Source organism: Bos javanicus, chromosome 3, assembly GCF_032452875.1.
Source record: "Bos javanicus breed banteng chromosome 3, ARS-OSU_banteng_1.0, whole genome shotgun sequence".
NCBI lineage: Eukaryota > Metazoa > Chordata > Mammalia > Artiodactyla > Bovidae > Bos > Bos javanicus.
In genome coordinates, this window is record NC_083870.1 from 49808541 (window position 1) to 49834977 (window position 26437).

The 26437-nt window shown below is 45.3% G+C and overlaps 1 protein-coding gene across 1 annotated transcript in view; it reads left to right on the forward strand.

Annotated features, from left to right (window-relative positions):
* The window catches only part of ABCA4 (ATP binding cassette subfamily A member 4), a 144453-nt gene that overhangs the window by 86018 nt on the left and 31998 nt on the right, over window positions 1-26437 (forward strand). The window contains exons 20-32 of the mRNA XM_061411147.1: window positions 6795-6926; window positions 7851-7990; window positions 8469-8606; window positions 9540-9733; window positions 10812-10896; window positions 14236-14441; window positions 14810-14858; window positions 19328-19587; window positions 20194-20318; window positions 20763-20861; window positions 21650-21836; window positions 24701-24795; window positions 26285-26317. Of these exons, the coding sequence (XP_061267131.1) occupies window positions 6795-6926; window positions 7851-7990; window positions 8469-8606; window positions 9540-9733; window positions 10812-10896; window positions 14236-14441; window positions 14810-14858; window positions 19328-19587; window positions 20194-20318; window positions 20763-20861; window positions 21650-21836; window positions 24701-24795; window positions 26285-26317 (1743 nt within the window). The remainder of the gene's footprint in view (window positions 1-6794; window positions 6927-7850; window positions 7991-8468; window positions 8607-9539; window positions 9734-10811; window positions 10897-14235; window positions 14442-14809; window positions 14859-19327; window positions 19588-20193; window positions 20319-20762; window positions 20862-21649; window positions 21837-24700; window positions 24796-26284; window positions 26318-26437) is intronic.

Genomic DNA, 26437 nt, shown 5'->3' on the forward strand with positions numbered 1-26437 from the left:
TTCAGTCTATTCTTTCTCACTCCAGGGCTTCCCTGGTGACTCAGGTAAAGAGGCTGCCTGCAGTGTGGGAGACCCGGTTTCAATCCCTGGGTTGGGAAGATCTCCTGAAGAAGGAAAAGGAAGCCCACTCCAATATTCCTGCCTAGAGAATCCCATGGACAGAGGAGCCTGGCAGGCTACAGTCCATGGGGTCGCAAAGAGTCAGACACAATTGAGCAACTTCACATTCTTTCCCACAGAAGTTTAGTGAGAAAAATGTGTTCTATATGTGTGTGCAAGGAAGGTATAGTATACTGCAGTTTTCAAAGCTTGCTCACATTTATCGTTTTATTAGATCATGAAGTTGGAGAGAGAGGTGGAGTAGTAAGTTCATTGCCCCTTGGTGCCAGGGATGGGGACATCCAGAGAGCGAAGTGACTTTCCAAGGAAGCCATGTTGTGGTGGTTCCATGGACGCAAGAACAGGATCGTCTCTTGTCTTTGATGCTGTGAGCTGGTCCCCCTATCCCCAACATCCCCAGCATTTCTATCATGATGGTGCTGATAAAGTCTTGACCACTACCATCACATGCCCTCCATCTGTAGAGCATTGTGTGTGCTTGCATGCCAAGTCATTTCGGTTCAGTTCAGTCACTCAGTCGTGTCTGACTCTTTGCAATCCCATGGACTGCAGGACACCAGGCTTCCCTGTTCATCACCAACTCCCGGGGCTTGCTCAAACTCACATCCATAGAGTTGGTGATGCCATCCAACCATCTCATCCTCTGTTGTCCCCTTCTCCTCCTGCCTTCAATCTTTCCCAGCATCAGAGTCTTTTCCAATGACTCAGTTCTTTGCATCAGGTGGCCAAAGTATCAGAGTTTCATCTTCAGCATCAGTTCTTCCAATGAATATTCAGGACTGATTTCGTTTGGATGGACTGGTTTGATCTCCTTGCAGTCCAAGGGACTCTCAAGAGTCTTCTCCAACACCACAGTTCAAAAGCATCAATTCTTCAGTGCTCAGCTTTCTTTATAGTCCAACTTTCACATCCATACATGACTACTGGAAAAACCATAGCTTTGACTAGACAGACCTTTGTTGGCAGAGTAATGTCTCTGCTTTTTAATATGCTATCTAGGTTGATCATAGCTTTTCTTCCAAGGAGCAAGCATCTTTTAATTTCATGGCTGCAGTCACCATCTGCAGTGATTTTGGAGCCCCCAAAAATAAAGCCTCTCACTGTTTCCATTGTTTCCCCATCTATTTGCCATGAAGTGATGGGACCAGATGCCACGATCTTACTTTTCTGAATGTTGAGTTTTAGGCCAACTTTTTCACTCTCCTCTTTCACTTTCATCAAGAGGCTCTTTAGTTCTTCGCTTTCTGCCATAAGGGTGGTGTCATTTACATATCTGAGGTTATTGACATTTCTCCCAGGAATCTTGATTCTAGCTTGTGCTTCATCCAGCCTGGCATTTCACATGATGTTCTCTGCATGTAAGTTAAATAAGCCAGGTGACAATATACAGCCTGGACATACTCCTTTCCCGATTTGGTACCAGTCTGTTGTTCCAAGTCTAGTTCTTTTACTTCTTGACCTGCATACAGTTTTCTCAGGATGCAGGTCGGGTGGTCTGGTATTCCCAGCTCTTTCAGAATTTTCCACAGTTTGTTGTGATCCACACAGTCAAAGGCTTTGGCATAGTCAATAAAGCAGAAATAGTTGTTTTTCTGGAACTCTCTTGCTTTTTCGATGATCGAGCAGATGTTGGCAATTTGATCTCTGGTTCCTCTGCCTTTTCTAAAACCAGCTTGAACATCTGGACGTTCACAGTTCACATACTATTGAAGACTAGCTTGGAGAATTTTGAGCATTACTTTGCTAGTGTGTGAGATGAGTGCAACTGTGCAGTAATTTGAGCATTCTTTGGCATTGCCTTTTTTTGGGATTGGAATTGAAAACTGACCTTTTCCAGTCCTGTGGCCACTGCTGAGTTTTCCATATTTGCTAGCACATTGAGTGCAGCACTTTCACAGCATCATCTTTTAGGATTCGAAATAGCTCAACTGGAATTGCATCACCTCAACTAGCTTTGTAATGATGCTTCCTAACGCTCACTTGACTTTGCATTCCAGTGATCACACCATTGTGATTATCTGGGTCATGAAGATCTTTTTTGTATAGTTCTTCTGTATATTCTTGCCACTACTTCTTAATATCTTCTGCTTCTCTTAGGTCCATACCATTCTGTCCTTTATTGTGCCCATCTTTGCATGATATGTTCCCTTGGTATCTAATTTTCTTGAGGAGATCTCTAGTCTTTCCCATTCTATTGTTTCCCTCTATTTCTTTGCACTGATACTGAGGAAGGCTTTCTTATCTCTCCTTGTTATTCTTTGGAACTCTGCATTCAAATGCCTATGTCTTTCCTTTTCTCCTTTGCCTTTAGCTTCTGTTCTCTTCTCAGCTATTTGTTAGGCCTCCTCAGACAACCATTTTGCCTTTTTGCATTTCTTTTTCTTGGGGATGGTCTTGATCACTGCCTCCTGAACAATGTCACGAACCTCTATCCATAGTTCTTCAGACACTCTGTCTATCAGATCTAATCCCTTGAATCTATTTGTCACTTCCACTGTATAATCATAAGGGATTTGATTTAGGTCATACCTGAATGGTCTAGTGGTTTTCTCTACTTTCTTCAATTTCAGTCTGAATTTGGCAATAAGGAGTTCATGATCTGAGCCACAGTCAGCTCCTGGTCTTGTTTTTGCTGACTGTATAGAGCTTCTCCATCTTTGGCTGCAAAGAATATAATCAATCTGATTTCAGTATTGACCATCTGGTGATGTCCATGTGTAGAGCCTCCTCTTGTGTTGTTGAAAGAGTGTGTTTGCTACGACCAGTGTGTTCTCTTGGCAAAACTCTGTTAGCCTTTGACCTGCTTCGTTTTGTACTCCAAGGCCAAATTTGTCTGTTACTCCAGGTATCTCTTGACTTCTACTTTTGCATTCCAGTCTCTAATAAAAAAGGACATCTTTTTGGGTGTTAGTTTTAGAAGATCTTGTAGGTCTTCATAGAACCATTCAACTTCAGCTTCTTCAGCATTGCTGGTGCTGGGGCACAGACTTGGATTACTCTGATATTGAATGGTTTGCCTTAGAAACGAACAGAGATTATTCTGTCGTTTTTGAGATTGCATCCAAGTACTGCATTTAGGACTCTTTTGTTGACTATTATGGCTACTCTGTTTCTTCCAAGGGATTCTTGCCCAGAGTAGATATAATGGTCACCTGAGTTAAATTCACCCATTCCAGTCCATCTTAGTCAACTGATTCCTAAACTGTCGATGTTCACTCTTGCCATCTCCTGTTTGATCACTTCCAATTTGCCTTGACTCATGGACCTAACATTCCAAGTTTCTATGCAATATTGCTCTTTACAGCATTGGACTTTACTTCCATCACCAGTCACATCCACAACTGGGTATTGTTTTTGTTTAGGCACCATCTCTTCATTCTTTCTGGACTTATTTCTCCACTGATCTCCCATAGCATATTGGGCACCAACTGACCTGGGGAGTTCATCTTTCAGTGTCCTATCTTTTCGCCTTTTCATGCTGTTCATGGGGTTCTCAAGGCTGGAATACTGAAGTGGTTTGCCATTCCCTTCTCCAGTGGACCATATTTTGTCAGAACTCTCCACCACGACCCATCCATCTTGGGTGGCCCTACATGGCATGGCTCATAGTTTCATTGAGTTAGACAAGGCAGTGGTCCATGTGATCAGTTTGGTTAGTTTTCTGTGATTGTGGTTTTCATTCTGTCTGCCCTCTGATGGATAAGGATAAGAGGCTTATGGAAGTTTCCTGATGGGAGAGACTGACTGAGGGGGAAACTGGGTCTTGTTCTGATGGGCAGGGCCATGCTCAGTAAGTCTTTAATCCAATTGTCTGTTGAGGGCTGTGTTCCCTCCCTGTTGTTTCACCTGAGGGCAAACTATGGTTGAGGTAATGAAGATAATGGGGACCTCTTTCAAAAGATCCCTGCAAGCACTGCCACACTCAGTGCCCCCGACCCTGCAACAGGCCACCATTGACCCACGCCTCCGCCGGAGACTCCCGGACACTCACGGGCAAGTCTGGGTCAGTCTCTTGTAGGGTCACTGCTCCTTTCTCCTGGGTCCTGGTGCACACAAGGTTCTGTTTGTGCCCTCCAAGAGTCTGTTTCCCCAGTCCTGTGTAAGTTCTGGTGGCTCTATGGCGGGGTTAACGGCGACCTCCTCCAAGACGGCTTATGCCATACCCAGGTCTGCTGCACCCAGAGCCCCTGCCCCCTGCGGCAGGCCACTGCTCACCTGTACCTTCGCAGGAGACACTCAAACACAGTTCTGGCTCAGTCTCTGTGGGGTCTCTGGGACCTAGTGTACACAAGGCTTTTTTGAGCCCTCTGAGCATCTCTGCCAATAAGGGGTTTGATTCTAAACGCAATTTCACCTCTCCCACCATCTTATGGTGCTACTCCTTTGCCCTTGGATGTGGGTATCTTTTTTTGGTGGGATCCAACATTCTCCAGTCAACAGTTGTTCAGCAGCAAGTTGTAGTTTTGGAGTTCTCACAGGAGAAGATGAGTGCACGTCCTTCTACTCTGCCATCTTATGCCACCAGATTTTTCTCTATCACTCATTAAGAAACATCCCTCTTGGGTTCTCAGTGACTCTTCTGAGAAAAATATTCCCCAATCCCATTAGAGGCTGAGTTACAGCATCAACTTCTCCACACAGGGATGGTGTGCCCATCCACATGCAAACCAAGGCAATGATGGAAAGGATTCCTTACATTTGGTTTCTAGGGTCTTCTGATAGATGGCTACCCTCTGAATGCCTTAGTCATTTCAGTCGTGTCCAAGTCTGTGTGACCCTATGGATTGTAGCCTCCTAGGCTCTTTGTCCATGGGATTCTCCAGGCAAGAATACTGGAATGGGTTGCCATGCTCTTCTCCAGGGGATCTTCTAACCCAGGAATCAAACCCACACCTGTTAAGTCTCCTGCGTTGGCAGGCGGGTTCTTAACCACTAGCGCTACCTGAGAAGCCTGTAGAGCACTACTTACTTTCAAAGAGCATTCCTTTTCCTACCTGTGAGGGTTGGTGGTAGCTCTGGAGAAAAGGATACATAAAGAATGCTCACTTACAGCCAGAGATCCCTCTGCAACTCAGCCATCACAGCTCCTGGTGCTGTATTAAAATGTTAGTTGCTTGGTCATGTCCGACTCTTTGCAACCCCATGGACTATAGCCCACCAGGCCCATCTGCCCATGGGATTCTCCAGGTAAGAATACTGGAGTAGGTAGTCATTCCAGCCTCCAGGGGATCTTCCTGACCAAGGGGATCAAACCCTGGTCTCCCACATGACAGGAAGATTCTTTACTGTCTGAGCCACAAGGAAGCCCATCGCTCTAGGGGCTCAGTTAAAGGTATTCAGTACATGGGTCCAAGTTTTGTCTGATGTCACCATCACAAAGGGCAAGGTCTTGGTGGGAAGCCCAAGCATTAACATGTGTTTTTTAATTAACTGATTGAACCCAGGTCTGGGAATTATCACCACAACAATTTTGGATCCAAAATAATAAAAAGCTGAGCAACTGAAAACCAAGTTCAGGAAAGATGAAAGCTCTTCATGGAAGCCTCAGCTCAGGACACTCTCCTGGCTTTTCTAAGGGACCCAGGTGCCATCTGCAGTAAAGAGAACATGGCCATCTAAGGTTCCCCAAGAAACAGCAGGGGCGGCCCTTTCAAGGGGCAGGGAACCCATGTGAATGCACTCATCAAGTCCGTTGGCTTTTTGCAGAGCCCCAGGAAGGAACAGCCGTGTACACCCTGCGTTGGAATGTTCTCTGAGGGCGGGTTCAGTGCCAATGGAATGTGGGGCTGGTGCCATTTCACTTGGTTCTGTTTCCCTCTAGTGGTTGATCCAACAGACAAGTTTAGAGAGTCTGAGATTGTATCTGACTCAGGAACAAAGCTGGGAGGAGCAGCACTGACCCATCTCATTTCTCTCCTTGTTAACTAATATGGTCAGAGGTATATTACTTCATGCATGAGAAACGCCACATCACCTGGGGGCTGGAACACAATGCTTAATAAAAGTAGTATAACATTTTTTACTCTTCCTTTATGCTAGCACTGTTCTAAGCGCTTTAGAGGTAATAATTGTATTTAATCCTCACAAAATACCCCATGAAGTGAGAGTCATCATTTCCCATTTTACAAAAATAAGTTAACAGTGGTGGTGGGCTTTTTCTTACTTTGGATCCAAAATTGTTGTGAGAATTCCCAGGCCTGGGTTCAATCAACTAATTAACAAATACGTGTTGAATGCTTGGGCTTCTCACCAAGACCTTGCACTTTGTGATGGCGACATCAGGCAAAACACAGACCCCTGTGCTGAATGCCTTTAACTGAACCCCCACAGCGCCAGGAGCTGTGATGGCTGAGTGGGGGAGGGATCTCTGGCTATAAGCGAGCATTCTGCAGCTGGAAACCCCAGAGGCCCATCGGCACCTGCCTGTGAGCACAAGGGCGTAAGAGAAGCACAGAAGGACGGCAGATGCACTCACCCTCCTGGGGTCCCTGAGGACACACTAGTGCTAAGCCCTGTCTGGGAAACTGTTGGTTCCTGCCACTAGTGATGGTTTGCGTTTAACTGAGAGGCATGGGTAGAATTACTGAGAGTCCTCATTGACCCTGGGGTGGAGGCTGCTATCCTAAGGTGTTCCAAAGGCCAGGCTCTCTGCCACTAATTTCTGCTTTTGGCAGGTCCATCGTGACCGGTCTGTTGCCACCGACATCCGGGACTGTGCTTGTTGGGGGAAAGGACATTGAAACCAACCTGGATGCTATCCGGCAGAGCCTTGGCATGTGTCCACAGCACAACATCCTGTTCCACCAGTAAGTAGAACAGGAACCGAGACCCTCCCGGTGCCCTAACCTCACCTTGCCCTCCCCTAACATGTTCCCTAGAGTGCAGCTGAGGGATGCTGGCTCTGGGGCCAGAGGCCATACTCTTCAGTGACTTCCCCCACATTTGGGGTCCTTTGTCCTGTTGGCACTGAGAAGGTCCCTCAGAACATGAGACTGTTTCTCTCATGCTCAGGAGACTGGCACTACCTTCTCTCTGCCAGGGTGGCTGGTCCTGGGGCCCCTTCCTCAGAACTTGCCCAGAAGTCTGGTCACTCTCAGGGACCACGAAGGGACACACAGAGGGGACCATGGCTCCTGTTTTACTCTTCAGCCAGGCGTTAAAAACTGACTTTTGAGGAAGTTTTTCAGTTGCTTTTTTCCCCAAACTTTTCTTATATAAAAAATTATATACAGTCATTGAATAAAGGAAGGAGGGATCACAGGAAGGAAGGCAATATAGATTGAAACTAAAAATCACCTGTAATTTCACCATCCATAGGAAACCACTGTTAACACTTTGATATATAATTTTTCAAAGCTTTCTCTTATGCATGTATAGCTATACATATATCTGAAATTATAAAAGAGAAAACTCTGCTTACCATTTAGTAACCTGCTATTTTAATGCTTTTTTAAACCTAAGATATCATGAACATTTTTTCATGCTGTTATGTATTCTTCTTTAAAATTATTTTTAATGTATATGTACTATTCCATTGTATAATGTGCTATTTAAGCTGCCAGATATTTTGGTAGGATCAGTATTTTGTCTCATTTTTCTGTTATGAACAACACCATGATGACATCATGATTGCTAAACCTCTGTGCTCATCTTTAATTATCTCTATAAGGTAAATTGTTACAAGTGGAAATGCTGAGCGCATTGTGTTTCTCGCTGCCCCATCCCCATAGCCTCACCGTGGCTGAACACATCCTGTTCTACGCACAGCTGAAAGGGAGGTCCTGGGACGAGGCCCAGCTGGAGATGGAAGCAATGCTGGAGGACACAGGCCTCCACCACAAGAGGAACGAAGAGGCTCAGGATCTGTCAGGTGCTTGGTATTGGAAAATGGGCTTCGGATGGCCAATCCACGGTTTCCCAGTGCACAGGGCCTTGTATATATACATGTGTGCGTGTGTGTGTGTGTATTCTTAGACTTGTAACAGGAGAGCTCCTAAGGGTTGGAATAATCTATAAAGTTATTCTGAGCATCTAAGAGAAACCCAACTCTGGATTATTTTCTACATAGAACACTATCCTGCAGCAGCCTGGGCTCTAATGTGCTCTGAGGTTTATGTGTTTGAACTAAAAATGTGAGAACAATCTTCACATGGTCTGATCCTGGGAGGCAGGGAGTTTCTGTTGTGTATTATAAGGCCTGAACCACTAGGGTTCTGAACACTGTGGACATCTAAGAAGGCAGCTTGAAGCTGCTGCTGGATGTAAGGTATCTTCCTTATGTGGTCAGCCCTGGGCCATTCCTTCACATGGTTCACAGCTCCCGTGACCCTGCCGCCTTGTCCCTCTAGGTGGCGTGCAGAGGAAGCTGTCTGTGGCCATTGCCTTCGTGGGAGATGCCAAGGTGGTGGTTCTGGATGAGCCCACCTCTGGGGTGGACCCCTACTCACGTCGCTCAATCTGGGACCTGCTCCTGAAGTATCGCTCAGGTAATGGCCACTGCACATCACCTGTGCTCTCGCTGAGGTTGAATGTGTGTGATCTACTCTCTTACACCTGGTATCTTGCAACTCAGTGTAGTAACAGCCACAACTACACTCAGATGTGGCATTATCACTGGCTTGGGGAGTCTAAGTTCCAGGTGAAGCCTCCTGAGATTTTTTTTACCCAAATATAAGCAGGGAATTACTGAGGAAGCAGCCTACTTCCCAAAATGCACTAGAAAGTTCTCTCAACCCAAAACCCTTCTGCCTGGAACAATGGGAGCAGCTGTAAGTAAAATTCCCTTTGACAAAGGGACCCAAATTATCTACGAAAACCAGGTGTGAGGGTGAGGAGCCTATATTCAGTGCTGTGGATGGAAATATCTCAGTGGGACGGTCCCTCCTCTGTCATGCCACCTGAAACCAGATGCACAGACCCAGACAAGACAGCAAGCAGAGCCACCATAAAAGTAACAGTGTGGTTTAAGCCTGTGGTGTATTTGCCTTCTTGGAATCCTCATTACCATTTTATTTTAAGGACATCTCTAGTATGAAAGAATGTAAGTGTGAGTGTGTGTGTGTGTGTGTTCTTTGCAGAGATGATAAGTGTAGCACTTAATGATCCAGAGAATATACTATAGAACTCAATAGATACTGACTGACAGTAATAAATATGTCCCATACATGGTGGTTTATTTGCATCAGGCCCTATGCTAAGGAAGAAATACTCTATAAAATAGCGCTTTACAATATGCAGGATGCTATAAAGTGGTAGCTATTGTTATTTTTTATTCTAATATTCTAGCCTGTATTGCAGAATACTTGTTTTTATTTATTAACTCCCAGTTTTGCAACCCATGGAATATGGAGTTTGCTATACACTTTCTCCCATCCATGCCCAGGCTTGCCTGGTAATCCTCCTGACCCCTGCCTCTGCAGGCAGAACCATCATCATGTCCACTCACCACATGGACGAGGCCGACATCCTCGGGGACCGCATCGCCATCATATCCCAGGGACGGCTCTACTGCTCTGGAACCCCACTGTTCCTGAAGAACTGCTTTGGCACAGGCTTCTACTTAACCTTGGTGCGCAGGATGAAGACTATTCAGAGCCAAGGAAGAGGCCGCGAGGTTTGTGTCTGTCCAGGGAAAGAGCCTGTCCTGGGTGAGAAGGAACGTCATTCCAGACACTTCTACCCAAATCAGACTCCAGCTAGCAGAACTGACCTCTTTGTTTCTGGAACCATTTGTAGATTTTGATAAAAGAACATTCTGAACTCCCCTACAGAAATGCTTTAACCAACTAGCTTAAAAGACCTGAAATTATTACAGGCCAGAATCCTAAACTACACACGTGGTTTCGTGCAGCATAGAAGGGAGGGAATGACTTACTCTGCAAGGTTACACTGTTTAAAGGACAGTAGTTATTCAAGCTTTCTTTTTTCATTCAAACATTTATGTTAGCTAGTTAAACCCAAATTCCATTGGCAAATGAAAGCTAAGAAAAAGCTTCCCTAGTAACTATAACCTGGAAATGGTGACACAAAAAAAGTGCCACCCAGCAGAGACCACCTCAGCGTGTCAAGAATCCCAGGTTCAAGTGTGGGCTTCAAGGTGAACAGACTGTGTCGCCTTAAGCAAATTCCTTAATTCCTCATTGTTGTTGGGTTTTTTCCACATAGAAAGTGAAGCTGATAATTCCCACTCTGCTTTCCAGGGATGTGGTGAAGATAAATGAGATCAAGTATGATAAATGTGCTTTGGGCTCCTAAAAAGGCACTGCTCACCTTCCAGTTGTCCTGTCATGCCTGTTTTATTGTGTTATAGCATCATTTACGCCTTCAGCCCTGTAGTTCAGGTGTCTGGCTGCTTCTGGGTTTTCCAGCTCTGGGTAGATTTCCACAGCCCAGTGTGGATCCCCGGAGAGGGAGAAGCAGAAAGTCTCGCATGGGCTGACCTACAGCTGTCACATAAGTGATGACAAGCCAAAGGAATCCTTTAATGCTCTCTCCGTGCCTGATTCACACACTCTCAGAACAAAATCAGACAGCCACACCCTCAAATGTTCAGATGAAGTAATAGATTAAAACAGTGAAGAAAAATGTGTTGAGCACACTTGATGTGAGAGACAAAGCACGGTGGTGACAGCGGTGGGCATCAGGGGCATCAGGGAGGCGCTGTAGGAGTGATTCCTGCCCGTCTCTCGTAGGCGACCTGCAGCTGTGCGTCTAAGGGCTTCTCCGTCAGGTGTCCGGCCTGTGCCGAGGCGATAACTCCAGAACAAGTCTTGGACGGTAAGGACTCAAGCAGACTGTCCCTTGGTCCTGGTCTGGCCATCATCTCCAGGTCTTGTTGGTGTGTCCAGCTGTCGAGCACTTCAATGGGAGCAAAGAGAACACTCTGTGTGCTTCTCAAGCTCACAGTCATGCAGTTGCTCATCTTCTTCTTTGAGTTTTTGTCTCCTCCTCCATTCCCAAAGAATGTTGAAGTCTTGGGCTTACAAGCCCTCTCCCTTTAATGAGGAACCCAGTCTTTGTTTACTCCTCGCCCTTGCCCATACTAAGCCTGTGTTTCTGGGGTCCCCCTGCCTGGATCCAAGCCACTTTCCTCAGTATCTGGAGAGGAGGTCTTCGAATGGTGCCAGCTGGAGCCTATGAGCCTCGGCGATGCACAGCCCTCACAGTGAACTTCTCCAGAGAGTCAGGTTGCATGGTGTAGATGCCAAATCTGTGGGTTAACACATAGCCCTGTTACACTCCCAGATTTTCTCTCAGTTTCCTAATTTTGAGTGATTCTCCCTTGGATTAGATACAGTGTGTTAAACCTTGTAAGGGGCACCTCCACCTCCAGAAAGATGCAAAACAGAGACTCTCACTGTGGAAGCACTCATGGGGCCATGACTTCCTGGCCCCAGAGTGCTTGTCAACAGCTGTTTCTATTCTCCGCTAATGCCTGCCTCTCATCCTTCCCTGGTTGCGGGCGGTGGAGGGGCGGCCTGGGTGGAGGAGAAGGGACGGGAAGGGGTTGTCCTCAGAATTGGAATACCATATTCCCCATATTCCTAAGTAGGAACAAAACTAAACCTATGTGCTGATCCAAGTTAAGGGGAAAGTATTTGCTTTTTAAAGACAAAGTTTCCTAAGCACAAATATTTTTCTAACTAAAATCTGAAACAAGAAAACAGGCAGTTTGTGCACTATGCTTAAAGCTGAGGGAAAATGCCTGGAGGTGCATCATATTTACTCTCTCACCCTCCCTCGCACTGACAGAACCTGTGGTGAACACGCACATATCTTCTTAGAACATTTCTGTGTCTTTTTCCTAGTCTGCCTTGCTGTAGGCCCCTCCCTGCTTTCCAAATAATTTTTTTGAAATGAACATGTTTAATTACGGGGGCTTCCCAGGTAGCACTAGTGGTGAAGAACCTGCCTGCCAAAGCGGGAAACGTAAGAAGCACGGGTTGGACCCTTCGATTGGGAAGATCCCCTGGAGGAGGGCATGGCAACCCACTCACGTATTCTTGCCTGGAGAATCCCACGGACAGAGGAGCCTGGCAGGCTACAGTCCACGGGGTTGCAAAGAGTCAGACGCGACTGAAGTGAAACACACACCCCAAAGTCGATATGCAAACAGAGCCTGCTGGGTGGGGTAAATTCTTTAACTATTACTTTATTTCTAAATAAAGGTTTATTTTCTTTGAATAGAAGAGGGATGCTGTGAATAGTGGGAAGCACAGTAAGTTGTTGTGCCCCAAACAAGAGAAGGAAGATCATTTCAATTCCCATTAGCTCCTTGAGAGGCTTTCCACTCGTACAGACTCGCAAACCACACACACTGGCAGACCCCCTTGCCAGATGCTGAAAGCCCTGCCGCCCAGAAGGACCACTTCTGGAAAGGCTGACACACACATCTAAGACACAATTCCTGGGAATCCAGCAGCTTCAGGTTCGATTTCCTTCCTCAGAGAACAATGAACGTGACCCCCGGAGAGAAGTTAGGGCAGAGCTGCTTCCTCCCACGAGGAGCCCTCTAGCCCCTGCATGAAGTCATCTGGAACTGTAGACAATTGAGCCTCATTTGCATGTTTGACATAAAACAAGCCTTCCAGTCCAGCTAGGCAGAAGGATTTGGGTTGAAAGCCACGAAATCCCTCCTCTTGAGTCATTTCTGAAACAAAGAAAGAAGAGAACTCACTGGGTGATCCTGACTCTGGGAGGGTTACTCACAAAACACACCAAGAGTTAGGCTCTAGGCGCCCAGAATCCCTTCCCCTTTGACCTGCTTCTCAGAACAGTATGCTAGGGAACTGTCTCTTTAAATGCATGTTAATTAGATTTTTAACAAGTGTTTTTATTTGTTTAATTTGGGGCCATCCCTGCAGCATGTGGGATATTACTCCCTGACCAGGATTCAAACCTGTGCCCCCTGCGTTGGAAGGCAGAGTCTTAACTACTGGACTGCTGGGGAAATCCCTAGATTTTTAATTTTAAAGTAACCTATGCTCATGCATAAAATTCAATTCTGATTGCATGAGTATATCAGGTAAATACCTGATACTGGATACTTCCCTTTACCCCATGCTGTGCTTCCTGCACTCCATCCCTTGGTCCTTCTCCACAGCTTCTCAATCTCCTTCTGCATTTCCTGTGAGCTGGGATTTTTTGTTTATTTGAGGAAGCAGATGCAATTCCAAGGGAAGTGGCGCAGTCCTCCAAAAAGTTGGGCCAGGCCTGGGTGTGTGATGTAGGAAGTGGGGTTCTCATCTAGCTTGGTCACCAGGTCCGGGTCTACTTCTTGGTCAAGTCCCGTATACCTTGGGGCTTCCCAGGTGGCATTAGTGGTAAAGAATCTGCCTGTCAATGCAGGAGACATAAGAGAAGTGAGTTCAGTCCCTGAAGTGGGAGGATCCCCTGGAAGAGGGCATGGCAACCCACTCTTGTATGCTTGCCTGGAGAATCTCATGGACAGCGGAGCCTGGTGGGCTACAGCCCATAGGGTCGCAAAGAGTTGGACATGACTGAAGCAACTTGGTGCACACACACACACACACCTTTGGCCAGACCAGAAAAATGAAAGCAATTTTGACTCAGGTTTGTGGTGATTAAGAATGAGCAACATTGATGACAAGAGCTTTCTTACTTCAGATGATGATCATGATAAGAAGAGCAGCTATCACTCATCTGTGGGCCAGACACAACATTCTCAGTGGTTTCTGTAGATTAACTCATCCAAGCCTCACACATAATAATAATATGGGTGCCACTATTTTTCTCTTACGCAAATGAAGAAACTATGGTATGACCTGCCTGATGTTCCATATAGCTAGTAAAGAACAGAACATTTGATCAAACAAAGGAGAAAACTGGCACAGGAATGTTATGTGAGCTCCCCAAGGTTACACAGCTAATTTGGGGGGAGTTGGCTTCCATCTCCATCTCCCTTTCAGTGCCTGTCACAGGGTCTACTAAGTTAAAAACAGACATGATGGAGCAATATTCCTCCACAAGAGTCACTACTGATAAAGGAGATGGGCCTTCCTCAAACGCAAAACAGAAGAAAGTAGAGGACCTGGGTAAGCTCCCTGTCTTCCAGCTTCTGGAAAACAGTTGATGTCAGCCTTTTTCTTGTCTTAGGGGATGTGAATGAACTGACGGATATGGTTCACCACCATGTTCCAGAGGCGAAGCTGGTAGAATGCATTGGTCAAGAACTTATCTTCCTTCTTCCAAATAAGAATTTCAAGCAGAGAGCATATGCTAGCCTTTTCAGAGAGCTGGAGGAGACGCTGGCTGACCTGGGACTCAGCAGTTTTGGAATTTCTGACACTCCCCTGGAAGAGGTGAGGCAGAGACTCCCGCTGGTTTCTGTCAGGCACCAGAGAGGTAGTTCCTTGCCAAAGTCTAACACAAAAGTCTAGAAGGGAAATTTTGTGAAAGCAAAAAGCCATAATTCCTTGCCCAAGCGTAGCAGCTGTCTTCACTTTTGGCTTACTTCCTCCTGCCTTCATCCATACTCACACATATTTTACATAGCTGTGGTCACCATGTGCACACACTTCTGTATTTACAGAAGAATATGTTCTTAGATAAAGAGTCATAATGTATTCCCTTCCCATTATGAAGCAATACCCAACAGAACTGAGCCTGGGTTAGATTTTTTTATAGACTGGGAACGCCTGAATCAAATTCTCTTTTTCTTTCTGGACAGATTTTCCTGAAGGTCACAGAGGATTTGGATTCAGGACATCTGTTTGCTGGTATGGTGCCCCCAAGTGTGTAGTTTGTCCCCTCACTAAACCCTTATGCTCTATCTCAAAAATCTAAGGATAAACTCATGAAACAACAAAGTAGACTAACACTCCTGCATCCTATTTATCTGACCCCCAAATAACAGGCCTTTTGAGTTCTTGGTTATATGACACAGGAAAGGTAAGTGGAATTGGGTCCAGGTGGGAAGATGCTAGGTGAATCGGGAGTCTTAAGAAGGTCAGGCTGGGAGCTCTGCCACCCCCAAGCTTCGCATCCCGCTTCCTGGTCTCCTGTTCCTTCCACATCACCACCCTCATCTTCTCCTCTTCTCTCTACCAGGCCTATGATCCACTCTGCCTGCAGGAGTGACAGCTCACAGAGTTCTTAGAGACAGTACAATCCAGATGCCAGCTAGGACACCTGGCCTCTTTGAGATGGAGATAAAACGGTTCTGAGCCCTCATTTAGTGCCCTGAGGAATTTTGAAACTGTGGGGACCATAAATGTTGTGGGTTCTGGGGGTTTCTTATCCCCTTCCACAATTTCTACCAAATCTCAGAGCCACAAAAAGCACTCACAACTTAAGTGGTCTTTACTGTGGAGGACGGAGAATGGGAGGATGGACGTGCAGGAGGACTTAACTGCCACAACACAGGCCACTTCTGATAGAAAAACTGGCATCCACCCAGTCTGATAAAATCCTCTCCCTGGATTCTCCCTTCTTGTTCCATTTCCCTCTCCTTGGTCCTGGGCAGAGCTCTGAAGCAATTCACCTTTGCTGACGTGGGCATCTGCCACTGGTTACCTCTTTCTACCAAGTGTGACATAGCACAGCATTTTCCTGTACAAAGATTGTTTCCTCTCTGTTTCTGGTGCCTGCTCTTAAGTCATGGTTTTCGTCTTGCTTTGTAAGTGATCCCGGCTATGTCTAGAACTATCAGTGGTCCAATATATCAGCCCAAATGTGTGCCAGGATCCAGGTAGATTGTGTGGTGGCCAGAAGAGGTGGCCATCTGGGCAGGGTGGGGAGTAAAGAACAGTGCTCTGGAGGGAGTGAGAGCACCTCACCACAGGGCCCAGGTCTTCTTTCCAGCTTTTCAGACACAGGAATTAAATTCCCGCAACTCACCCAAGGCCAAAAACTCCCATAACCAAGACCAGAGTGAAAACATGATAATTTATATTAGAAACTATGATGAACTCAAGAATTGGGGCCTTTAATCTGCACAGAGTGCTTCTGCTTAATAATTAGTCCTCTTAGAAGAATAAATAAATTTGGAGAAGGCAATGGCAACCCACTCCAGTACTCTTGCCTGGAAAATCCCATGGACGGAGAAGCCTAGTGGGCTGCAGTCCATGGGGTCATGAAGAGTTGGACACGACTGAGCGTCTTCACTTTCACTTTTCACTTTCATGCATTGGCGAAGGAAATGGCAACCTACTCCAGTGTTCTTGCCTAGAGAATCCCAGGGACGGGGGAGCCTGGTGGGCTGCCATCTGTGGGGTCACACACAGTTGGACACGACTGAAGCGACTTAGCAGCAGCAGCAGAAGAAGAAGAATAAATTATAAATCAGAAGAGTGATCATTCTGGATATATTAATAGAATAGGATATTCCAAAGAGACAGAGGTAGGAGTTAAGTGTAGCCTCTACAATGAAGCAGGCCAAACACCAAACCTGAATTCTATAATTTGTTGATTGAGTGGCTTTGGGTGCATGTGTGCTAAGTTGCTTCAGTCACGTCCGACTCTTTGCCTGCCAGGCTCCTCTGTCCATGGGATTCTCCAGGTAAGAATACTAGAGTAGGTTGACATGCCCTCCTCCAGGAGATCTTCCCAACCTAGGTAAGGGTCTAAGCCGCATCTTATGTCTCCTACATTGGCAGATGGGTTCTTTACCACTAGTGCCACCTCAGAAGCCCCTTTGGGTAGATACTTAGCCTCTTTTTTTGTTTATGAACACTCTTAAGATTCATTCCCTTAATAACTTCCATGGATAACATATAGCTGTGTTAATTAAATTTATCATGTCGTACATTATATCCCTAGTACTTATTAATATTTAGTTTCTTTGTACCTCAGTTTCCTCATATGCCAAATGGGGATGATAATAGTATCCACCTTTGAAGGTTGTTGTTCACTCACTCAGTCATGTCCAACTCTTTGTGACCCCATGGACTGCAGCACACCAGGCTTCCCTGTCCTTCACCATCTCCTGGAGCTTGCTCAAACTCATGTCCATTGAGTCAGTGATGCCATCCAACCATCTCATCTGTTATCCCCTTCTCCTCCTCCCTTCAATCTTTCCCAGCATTGGGGTCTTTTCTAATGAGCCAACTCTTCACATCAGGTGGCCAAAGTATTGGAACTTCAGCTTCAGCATCAGTCCTTCCAATGAATATTCAGGACTGATTTCCTTTAGGATGGACTGGTTTGATCTCCTTGCAGTCCAAGGGAACTCTCAAGAGTCTTCTCCAACACTACTGTTCAAAAGCATCAATTCTTCAGCACTCAGCCTTCTTTATGGTCCAACTCTCACATCCATACATGATTACTGGAAAAACCATAGCTTTGACTAGACAGACCTTCGTTGGCAAAGTGATGTCTCTGCTTTTTAATACACTGTCTAGCTTTGTCATAGTTAGGTTATTGAGAGAATTAAATGAGTTAAAGCATGCTAAGTCTTAATGCAGTATGCAATTTCTGTTAATGATTCAGCAATACCCTCATCTCAGCACTTACAAATATCTCTTACCTCAAACTCAGCCATAGCTTATACTTTACAAAAAACTAAATATCCATTGTTTTATTTGATTGTCACTATAACCTTATGAGGCTGGTAGGGCAGGAATTGGCCCCATCTGGGGAAAAGAAATTAAAAGTGTTAGTCACTCAGTTGTGTCCATCTCTTTGCAACTCCATGGACTGTGGCCAACCAGATTCCTCTGTCCATGGGATTTTCCAGGCAAGAACATCTGACGAAACAGCTCTTATAAATTGGATGACTTGCCTTAAAGTCATATAGGCTTCTGAGTCTTATTCCTTGGTCTCAGTTCTCAAATCTAGAGCCCTCAATTACACACTCCTACTGTCTCTCATTTTTCAGATTGCTAATTGCATTTGTCTGAAAGGGCTGTTTTTGAGGCCGGCATTTTTCTTATCTTGTCTTCAGAGTCTGAAGGAGCTGTGGCTGTCTATGGAGTCATAGATTGCATGGTATTGCAAGAGAATCCAGGCCATTTCTGAAGGATGTCTCATTGCCAGTGGCCTCTAGAGGGTAGCAGAGAGCCAGGGACAAACAGGCCTGAAGCCCTCAACTCTGATCTGAACAGTGGCCTCCAGCCTGGATGGGGTTTCAGGGAGAGAGCACAGTTCAGAGGACAGGCATGAAGACAGGCAGCAGAAATCCTGCCAGAGGGAGGGCCGGCCACAGCGAAGGCGTCAAAGCCAAGCCCAGATCAGGAGAAAGGAGGCAGAACTGGGGCGCTGGTGCTGAGTAGTCAGTGAGCCTGCAGATGGTCACCCTCTGAGTAGTGAGCCTGGTACACGGCAGGTGCCTGTGGACATTAGCTGAAAGAATGACTCAGCTGACCCAGCTCCCTCTGCAGTTGTTCTTGTCCTAGAGGACGTTAGGAGAGAGACGTGGGGGCCAGCCAGCCATCCTCTAAGCTCTCTAGGTCCAACAGCACATTCTGCAAGTACATTTTAATTAACTCTAGCTTCAAAATAGCTGATGACTTGCGATGGTTTATAAAGCACATTCACATGTGTTAGCTCATTTAATCTTCATAATAACCCTTTTCTTGTTTTCATTTTACAGATGAGAAAACTCAGATTCAGACAGATTGAGTCATTAAGACAAATTTGCACGTCTAGTTAGTTACAGTCAGGATTCACACCCAGGTCTGCCAACTCCTAGTTTATTGGTCTTTCTACTTTCTACTTCTCGGTGACCTCTAAAAATATAGAAAGAAACACAGGTTATACATGAATATATTTTGCTGTTAAATTCAAATAATACAAAAAAGGCTAACCCTTCCCACTTCATCCCCTGCCCCATCCAGCTCTGCCCCTGAAGTGATCTTTTAACAATTAACAGGTATTCTTTCAGAACTTTGCACATGTGTATACATCGTGAGTGTATGTGTATACGTAAAACGTGTTTCTTTCCAAATGACACATGTGCTAACATAAATATGATCTTATTACACGTATTGTTATGAAACTTTTTTTTTTTTGCTTATATGTTTTGAACCTCTCTGTCTTGTCCTCTTTAACTGTATAGAGATTTTTTAAGCAGTTTCAGACAATTCTGTCAAAAATATTTGATATCAGAAAGTAGAATTTAAAAAATTTTATTAACCTTCCTGACAGATATTTTGTTTCTAACTTAGATGAAGGGAAAACTAACACAGTGAGAAAAAAAATTGACCTTGTGAATGTTTTTCTAAGTTACTCATTCCATCCTCCAAACCAGGAGGCACTCAGCAGAAAAGAGAAAACATCAACCTTCGACACCCCTGTTCGGGTCCTAGCGAGAAGGCCGGACAGACTCCCCAGGGCTCCAGCAGCCACCCCGGAGAGCCAGCTGCTCACCCGGAGGGCCAGCCTCCACCGGAGCGGGAGGGACACAGCCGACTGAACTCAGGAGCGCGGCTTATTGCCCAGCACGTGCAGGCACTGCTGGTCAAGAGGTTCCAGCACACCATCCGCAGCCACAAGGACTTCCTGGCCCAGGTATTACTGCGGTCTTTGGCTGTGCCTGTTTGCTCGTGGCCTCCCTGGCATCCCCATCCTCTCCCAGGCTTTCTTGGGCATGTGGGGTCAGACATAGCCACGGCTACCATCTTTGGGTTCTGTCAGCTTTGTTTTCTCCTTGCCAACCTTTGCTTCTTCTTGGTAACATGAAGCTTCTTTGTAAGTATTCTAGTACACTTAGCAGAGAAAATAGCATAATAATGAATATATTAATATTGGTTTTATTCTTACAAGGGAAGGTAAAATCATGTTTTTATTCATTTTTTGCAGACCCTACGTCATTGTCTGCTTTTTCTCTTTAGATTTTTTGTTCAGATGCAGAAACTCTGGTTTACCTCTGGCTGAGCACTGGCCTACTTTAGGGTTCAATACTGGCCTGCTTTAACTACCCTTCAAAGGGGGGAACGTTCTCTGTTCTCCTTTACAACTTGCCTTTGCACATCTGCCCATCATGTTAATCTCTATTAGGGGCTAGTTATGAGGCTGCCGGATAAATGTTTAAAAGACTCTGTGTGTGTGTGTGTGTGTGTGTGTGTGTGTGTGTAACATACCATAGCCTAAGTTACCATGTTTATTGTCCCACAGATTGTGCTCCCGGCCACTTTTGTGTTTTTGGCTCTAATGCTTTCCCTCATCATCCCTCCTTTTGGTGAATATCCTGCTTTGACCCTTCACCCCTGGATGTATGGACAGCAGTACACCTTCTTCAGGTGTGTAGACTCGTCCCCAAAGGTCATCATTCACCTCCTTGGGTTGTGGGGCCCTTGGGTCCCCTGCTGACTGGTAGGGCCCTGACCTTCCTACTCTCTGGGACAGTCCCAGTGTGATAGGGGTCCTCAGGCTGCCCTCGGAAAAAAAGATAACTTACCTGCCACTTGGGAAAGGTGACCTCCACGTGGACACCCAAGACTGCCAGGAGTAAAGGAAAGAGAAGGCAGATGAGAAAGTAAGGCAGAGAAGGCCTGAGTGTGTTCAGGCAGCCTACCTACCCCCTTCTCAGGAGACCCATAGCCACATCAAGGCAGCGTCCTATGCCCTGTGTACAGGCCTGGCACACAGTACCCATTCAGTAGACATCTGTTGAGTTGCATGTTGGTGGCTTTGTTCCTGTGTCCCAGTCACATGTCCACTGTCTATGCCCTCTCACTGTCTAGCATGGACCAGCCGGACAGTGAATGGCTCTCAGCACTTGCAGATGTCCTTGTGAATAAGCCAGGCTTTGGCAACCGCTGCCTGAAGGAAGAGTGGCTTCCGTAAGTCCCTATGCTCCCCTGCTGTAACACCAACAGCTGCCCTGGGAGACCCCAATAGTGGGAGCCTAGGACAGCATGGTTGGTGAGACCCCATCTATATTACTCAGACACTTCCATATCCCTGAGCAGCACTCACCTGGCCTCTCCTTCAACACCTGTGTGCAGGGGTGTTCACTAGCTTCCAGGAAGCCTCTGCATCACTGGATAAGTCTCTATTTCTATAATTCTCAATAAAGTTCCAAACTGAGTTGACATATGCTACTCACAACTTATGCGAAAGGAATCTGAAGGAGGAAGGAGAGAGATGGGGGCGTGCTCTTGTGTAATTGGATCTAGAATGGCATTACTTACATATATGGCCAACTTTCAATATTGCCTTCAGTGTAGAGAAGAGAGTTCTAGAGGAAAAGTCATGCTTTTATTCATTGGTGGTTGAAATACACCAAGAATTTAAAATGTTCAGTATAATTTTAAATGCTTTTTTCATCTAGTCTTTTTCAGAGTTATTTGTGAGGACCAAAATAGACTAATTTCAAATTCTTGTATTTGTTCCCTTATCAGAGCTGCCAGCAGATAAAATTTGCCCAGACCCACACCCCCTAGTCAATCAACAAAATTCTAGTCTTGATTTTTCTTGAGCAGAAACCTTTAAGAGTAGAAGAAAATGCATGGGTCTGAGGAAAGGGCAAAAATGGTTAAGAAGGAAAGGGCTGGGTGCTATTTCTCATTTTTAGGAGTTTTTATAAACTTTGGATCTGATTGTGGAATATGCTCTTGTCTTCCATGAGGGAGTTCCCCTGTGGAAATTCAAGCCCCTGGAAGACTCCATCTGTGTCCCCGGACGTCACCCACTTGCTCCAACAGCAGAAATGGACAGCGGACCAACCTTCACCTTCCTGCAGGTGCAGCACCAGAGAGAAGCTCACCATGCTCCCTGAGTGCCCTGAGGGTGCAGGGGGCCTCCCACCCCCGCAGGTACCTCCGCCTCCGGGGCCACCAGGGCCCTGAGCCTGCCTGCAACAGCAGCCATTGCACCTCCTGGGTTTCTAGACAACCAACATTTCAAACTAACAGCTAAGTGAAGGACTAAGTGAGGCTCTGGGTCCTCACCAACTGAAGGAAGTCACTGACCAAGAGTTTCATTTCCATTAAACACTCCCGTTCAATCTAGTAAGAAAATATCTTTAAGTATTGAGAAAATAATACATCATGCATGCTTACTATAGAAAAATTAGAAAATACAGAGAAGTCAGAACAAAAATATTTCACCCTATCACTTGGCAATAACCACCAATAACATTTAGTTTTTATTTGTTCAAATAGGATTATATTCAAAATGTTGTCCTGAAACCTGCTATCAATAACATATTGTGAACATATGTCCACATCAGTAAATATACACCTACCTCATCATAGTATGCCTGCACACTATCCTACGTATCCTTTGGATTTACTTTAATTTATTTCATCTCTCATTGGAGAAGGCAATGGTAACCCACTCCAGTACTCTTGCCTGGAAAATCCCATGGATGGAGGAGCCTGGTAGGCTACAGTCCATGGGGTCGCAAAGAGTCAGACACAACTGAGCGACTTCACTCACTCACTTTGCTCACTTCATACTTTATCACTGGAGAAGGAAATGGAAACCCACTCCAGTATTCTTGCCTGGAGAATCCCATGGACAGGGGAGCCTGGCGGGCCGAGGTCCATGGGGTCGCAAAGAGTCAGACATGACTGAAGTGACTGAGCAAGCAAGGAAGCATCTCACACTGCTGATAGGCGCTTTCCTGATAGCTCAGTTGGTAAAGAATCTGCCTGCAATGCAGGAGACCCTAGTTCAATTCCTGGGTCAGGAAGATCCCCTGGAAAAGGGAAAGCTACCCACTCCAGTATTCTGACCTGGAGAATTCCATGGACTGCATAGTCCATGGAGTTGCAAAGAGTTGGACATGAATGAGCAACTTTCACTCATTGCTGAACATGTGGGTTTTCCATTTTTCTCTTATAAACAATGTTGTAGTGTCCATTCAAGTGCACACTTATTAACAATCTTAATTAAGAAGTTTGCCATGTGCTGTGTAATTGTCATACATACACATACACACACATGCACACCACACAGAGTTAGCAATCTATGTTTTTCAAGGATATCAGCAATCTTGGCTCTGAGCAGCATCCTCATGGAATTCTAAACACCATAATGTATCACAATGAGCTTCTCCATGGGGTTTCAGAGCCAGTGAGCTGGGCCAGAGAAGTCTTAGTTTGCCTAAGGTTTATAAGAGGCCTCCAAGCTGACTAGGACAGAGCTGGGTCCTCTATGGTCATCTCTCATGATTTGTCAATGAATGAATGAAGAAATCCCCAAGAGGCAGTGGAATGAGCACCATCATTGGCATCAGAGAGCCATGGATGGGTTACTTAGCCTCTCTAATAAATTGGAGATAATTTCCTCACTTATAAATTGAAGATAACTACACTTTCTTAGGGGTCCCAGATGGCTCAGCTGGTAAGGAACCTGCCTGCCAATGCAGGAGACATAAGACACGTGAGTTCAATCCCTGGGTCAGAAAGATCCCCTGGAGGAGGGCACAGCAACCCACTCCAGTATTCCTGCCTGGAGAATCCTTATGGACAGAGCAGCCTGGCAGACTATAGTCCATAGGGTCACAAAGAGTCAGACATGACTGAGGCGACTTACTGTACACGTCTGCCTCTGGGTGGCGCTCTTGACACCCAGGTTCATGACTGACCAGAAACTAAATGCTATGTATTCTTATATTTAAAGTGCCACCTGGTGGTCAAACTCACGCACTTTTGAATTCTCTAAAATCTTTTGATTACCTCGAGTTCTAGATGAATTTTCAAAGTGATGTAAATTGTAAGGCACTGTTTGATTTCTTTCATTCAAACTCACGCACTTTTGAATTCTCTAAAATCTTTTGATTACCTCGAGTTCTAGATGGATTTTCAAAGTGATGTAAATTGTAAGGCACTGTTTGATTTCTTTCATTCACATCACAATTTATTGTGTCAACTCTATGCCAGATACTATTCTGGTTGCTGGGGACAGAACAGCTAACAAGTCAGAAAAAGTCCTGGCTCTCACAGAATTTGTGTCCTATCCTACAGACAAAGACAAGTAAACAGATTGAAAGGAAAATTTCAGATAGACATGAAGTTGTGAAGACAATACTACCATGTGTGACAGGATACAGAAAATACTTCTCTGAGGAATAAACTTTGGGCTGAGATTTGAATGATGACAAGTTAGCCATGAGAGGTTGTCCGGGGAGAGGGAGGGAATGAGAGGTGTGCATCTGAGAAACAGAAGTGGGGAGGTCAGGGAGCGAGGGGGTACCTACAGGTGAACTCAGCCTTGGTAACAAATTTGGATCTGATCCTATGGCTTATTGGAGTGTGGTAAGCAAGGCAAATGGTATATTCTGATTGATTTTTTTTTTTTTTAAGCTCAGTCTGGCTCCTGAATGGAGAATGGATTGTGGAGGGCCAGGGTGGAAGCAGAGACCAGTTTGGAAGTGTCTGTAGAGGCCCAGGTGATGCCTGGGTGGAGACTTGGTCTAGGGTGATACGGTAGAGCTGGAGACATGCAGTTGGGTTGGAGATTGATTCTGAAGTGAGAACTATCCTGGGTCATCAATGGAATAAAGAAAAAAAAGGGCTCGAAAGTGACTTTCACATCATTGCTGTGGGAACTAGGGAGACACCAGTCCTTTACTGTCTTCCCAGTAGTTGAGTCTACAAATAATTTTTGGAAAAGAACAAGTAGTTTCACCTCAAATTCAGAAGTAATTAATGCAGATATGTCCTTGCTTCAGAGAATACAACGCAGCACTGAAATTCTGCAGGACCTTACAGACAGGAATGTCTCCGACTTCCTGGTAAAAACATATCCTGCTCTTATCCGAAGCAGGTAAGATACTTTTTTATACTTTTCATCCTGGGTCCCTTGGGAAAATATTAACTAAGATCAGAAGATAATTTCCTCTCATGACTTTTCAACAATCAGGGCAGTGGAATTTTTTCTTTTTCCTAATTTGAAAGTCTCAACTGATAGAAAAGACAACTGGGGCATATACCAGTCAAATGCAACTTATGATTAATTTTGATCTGCTTTTGGTTTTGTTTAGGCCAAGCAAAGTTTGACCCATGCACTACTACAAGTAAAATAAGAAAGTATAGAATTTTTCCAAAACACAGTCTCATATTTTAAGTAGTTCAAAAAGAGAGGTGAAGTTTGGAGGGAGGAAGGAGAGTAAGGGGGACAGGGAGAAGACAAAGAGAGAAGTAAAAAAGGAAAAGTAAGAAGCAACAAGGAGAAAGGAAACAATGAGACCAAGATAGGAGCGAGGCAGTGGGAGAGAGTCCGTGTGAGCCCACAGGTTGTCCAGGTTAACTGTACCTGTCGTACTCTAACTGTGAATTAGCCCCGGTATCACTGCCCTTTCCAATGCCAGGCACTCCTCTCCGCTCTGCAGCTGTTCTCATTGAGCTCCATCCAGGATGGACCAACTTCAGCAGCCCCATCACAGCAAACAGTGAGACAAGAGCATGCTATGGAGAAAGGGTTATAGGGGACCCTGGTCTAAGCCCCATGTTCTCTGGAATTTTAAAATAAAACATACTGTCTAACTTTAGGCATATTTTCAGTTGCTTCCCCTCCCAGTCCCTAAGCAAAGGATTAATGGACTCAGTTAACTACAACACACTGCAGATGGTGAAAGCAGCTGCTGAGAAAGGAGTGCCAAGCCAGCAGTTAGCAAATGAGGAACACCATTCGAGCACGAAAATACAAGCAGAGTGCATAGAATTTATTCAATAATGCAGTAAACAATGACCGCATCCCACCCTTTGTTCTCAGCAGCACATTTGCAATGTGGAATTTTGGATTTTGTGCTTTGTGGTGAAGATAGTTTGTGAGGACTGAACTATGAGGACTAGAGCTGGTTCTGTGTGTTTCCTATCTTGTAATTTTGTCCCTTGTTGGCTGGAAGTCAGTCCCTTAACTCTGCACTAGGAGTAATTCAGAACTTCCTCTGAGCGTGCAGGTGATTATGAGAGTCTCGTTCTTGCCGGATGCAAGAGGGGAGGGCTGCAGCCTTCATTGCATGCTGGCATGGTCATTGTCATATTTCCTGGGTCCAGATCATCTGATAGATGACCTTACAACAGGGCCAGCCAGAAGGCCTAGCAGTCAGGATGTGACTGGAGGGCAAGTGTTAGAAAATATCAGTCTTTTCTCCACAGATTTTTTTCAGGCTCAGCCCTTGGCCTATGAGGGGCTATCAGGAAATACAAAAATGCCCCTTGAAGACTGGGACACCCCAGTGGGCATTTGGGAAAGAAAGTCAACACTTCTGTATATTTGTTGTATTCACTGTATGATTTGTTTTGGCTTTCAGTTTGAAGAGCAAATTCTGGGTCAATGAACAGAGGTAAGAAACTATTTTTGTAAGAAATTAAAATCTCAGAGTGATCTATTTTAAATTATTGTACATTTAAAAAGTCACACCTCAGTCATGTGAATGAGCTGTTCTGTACGTGCCCAGGAATTC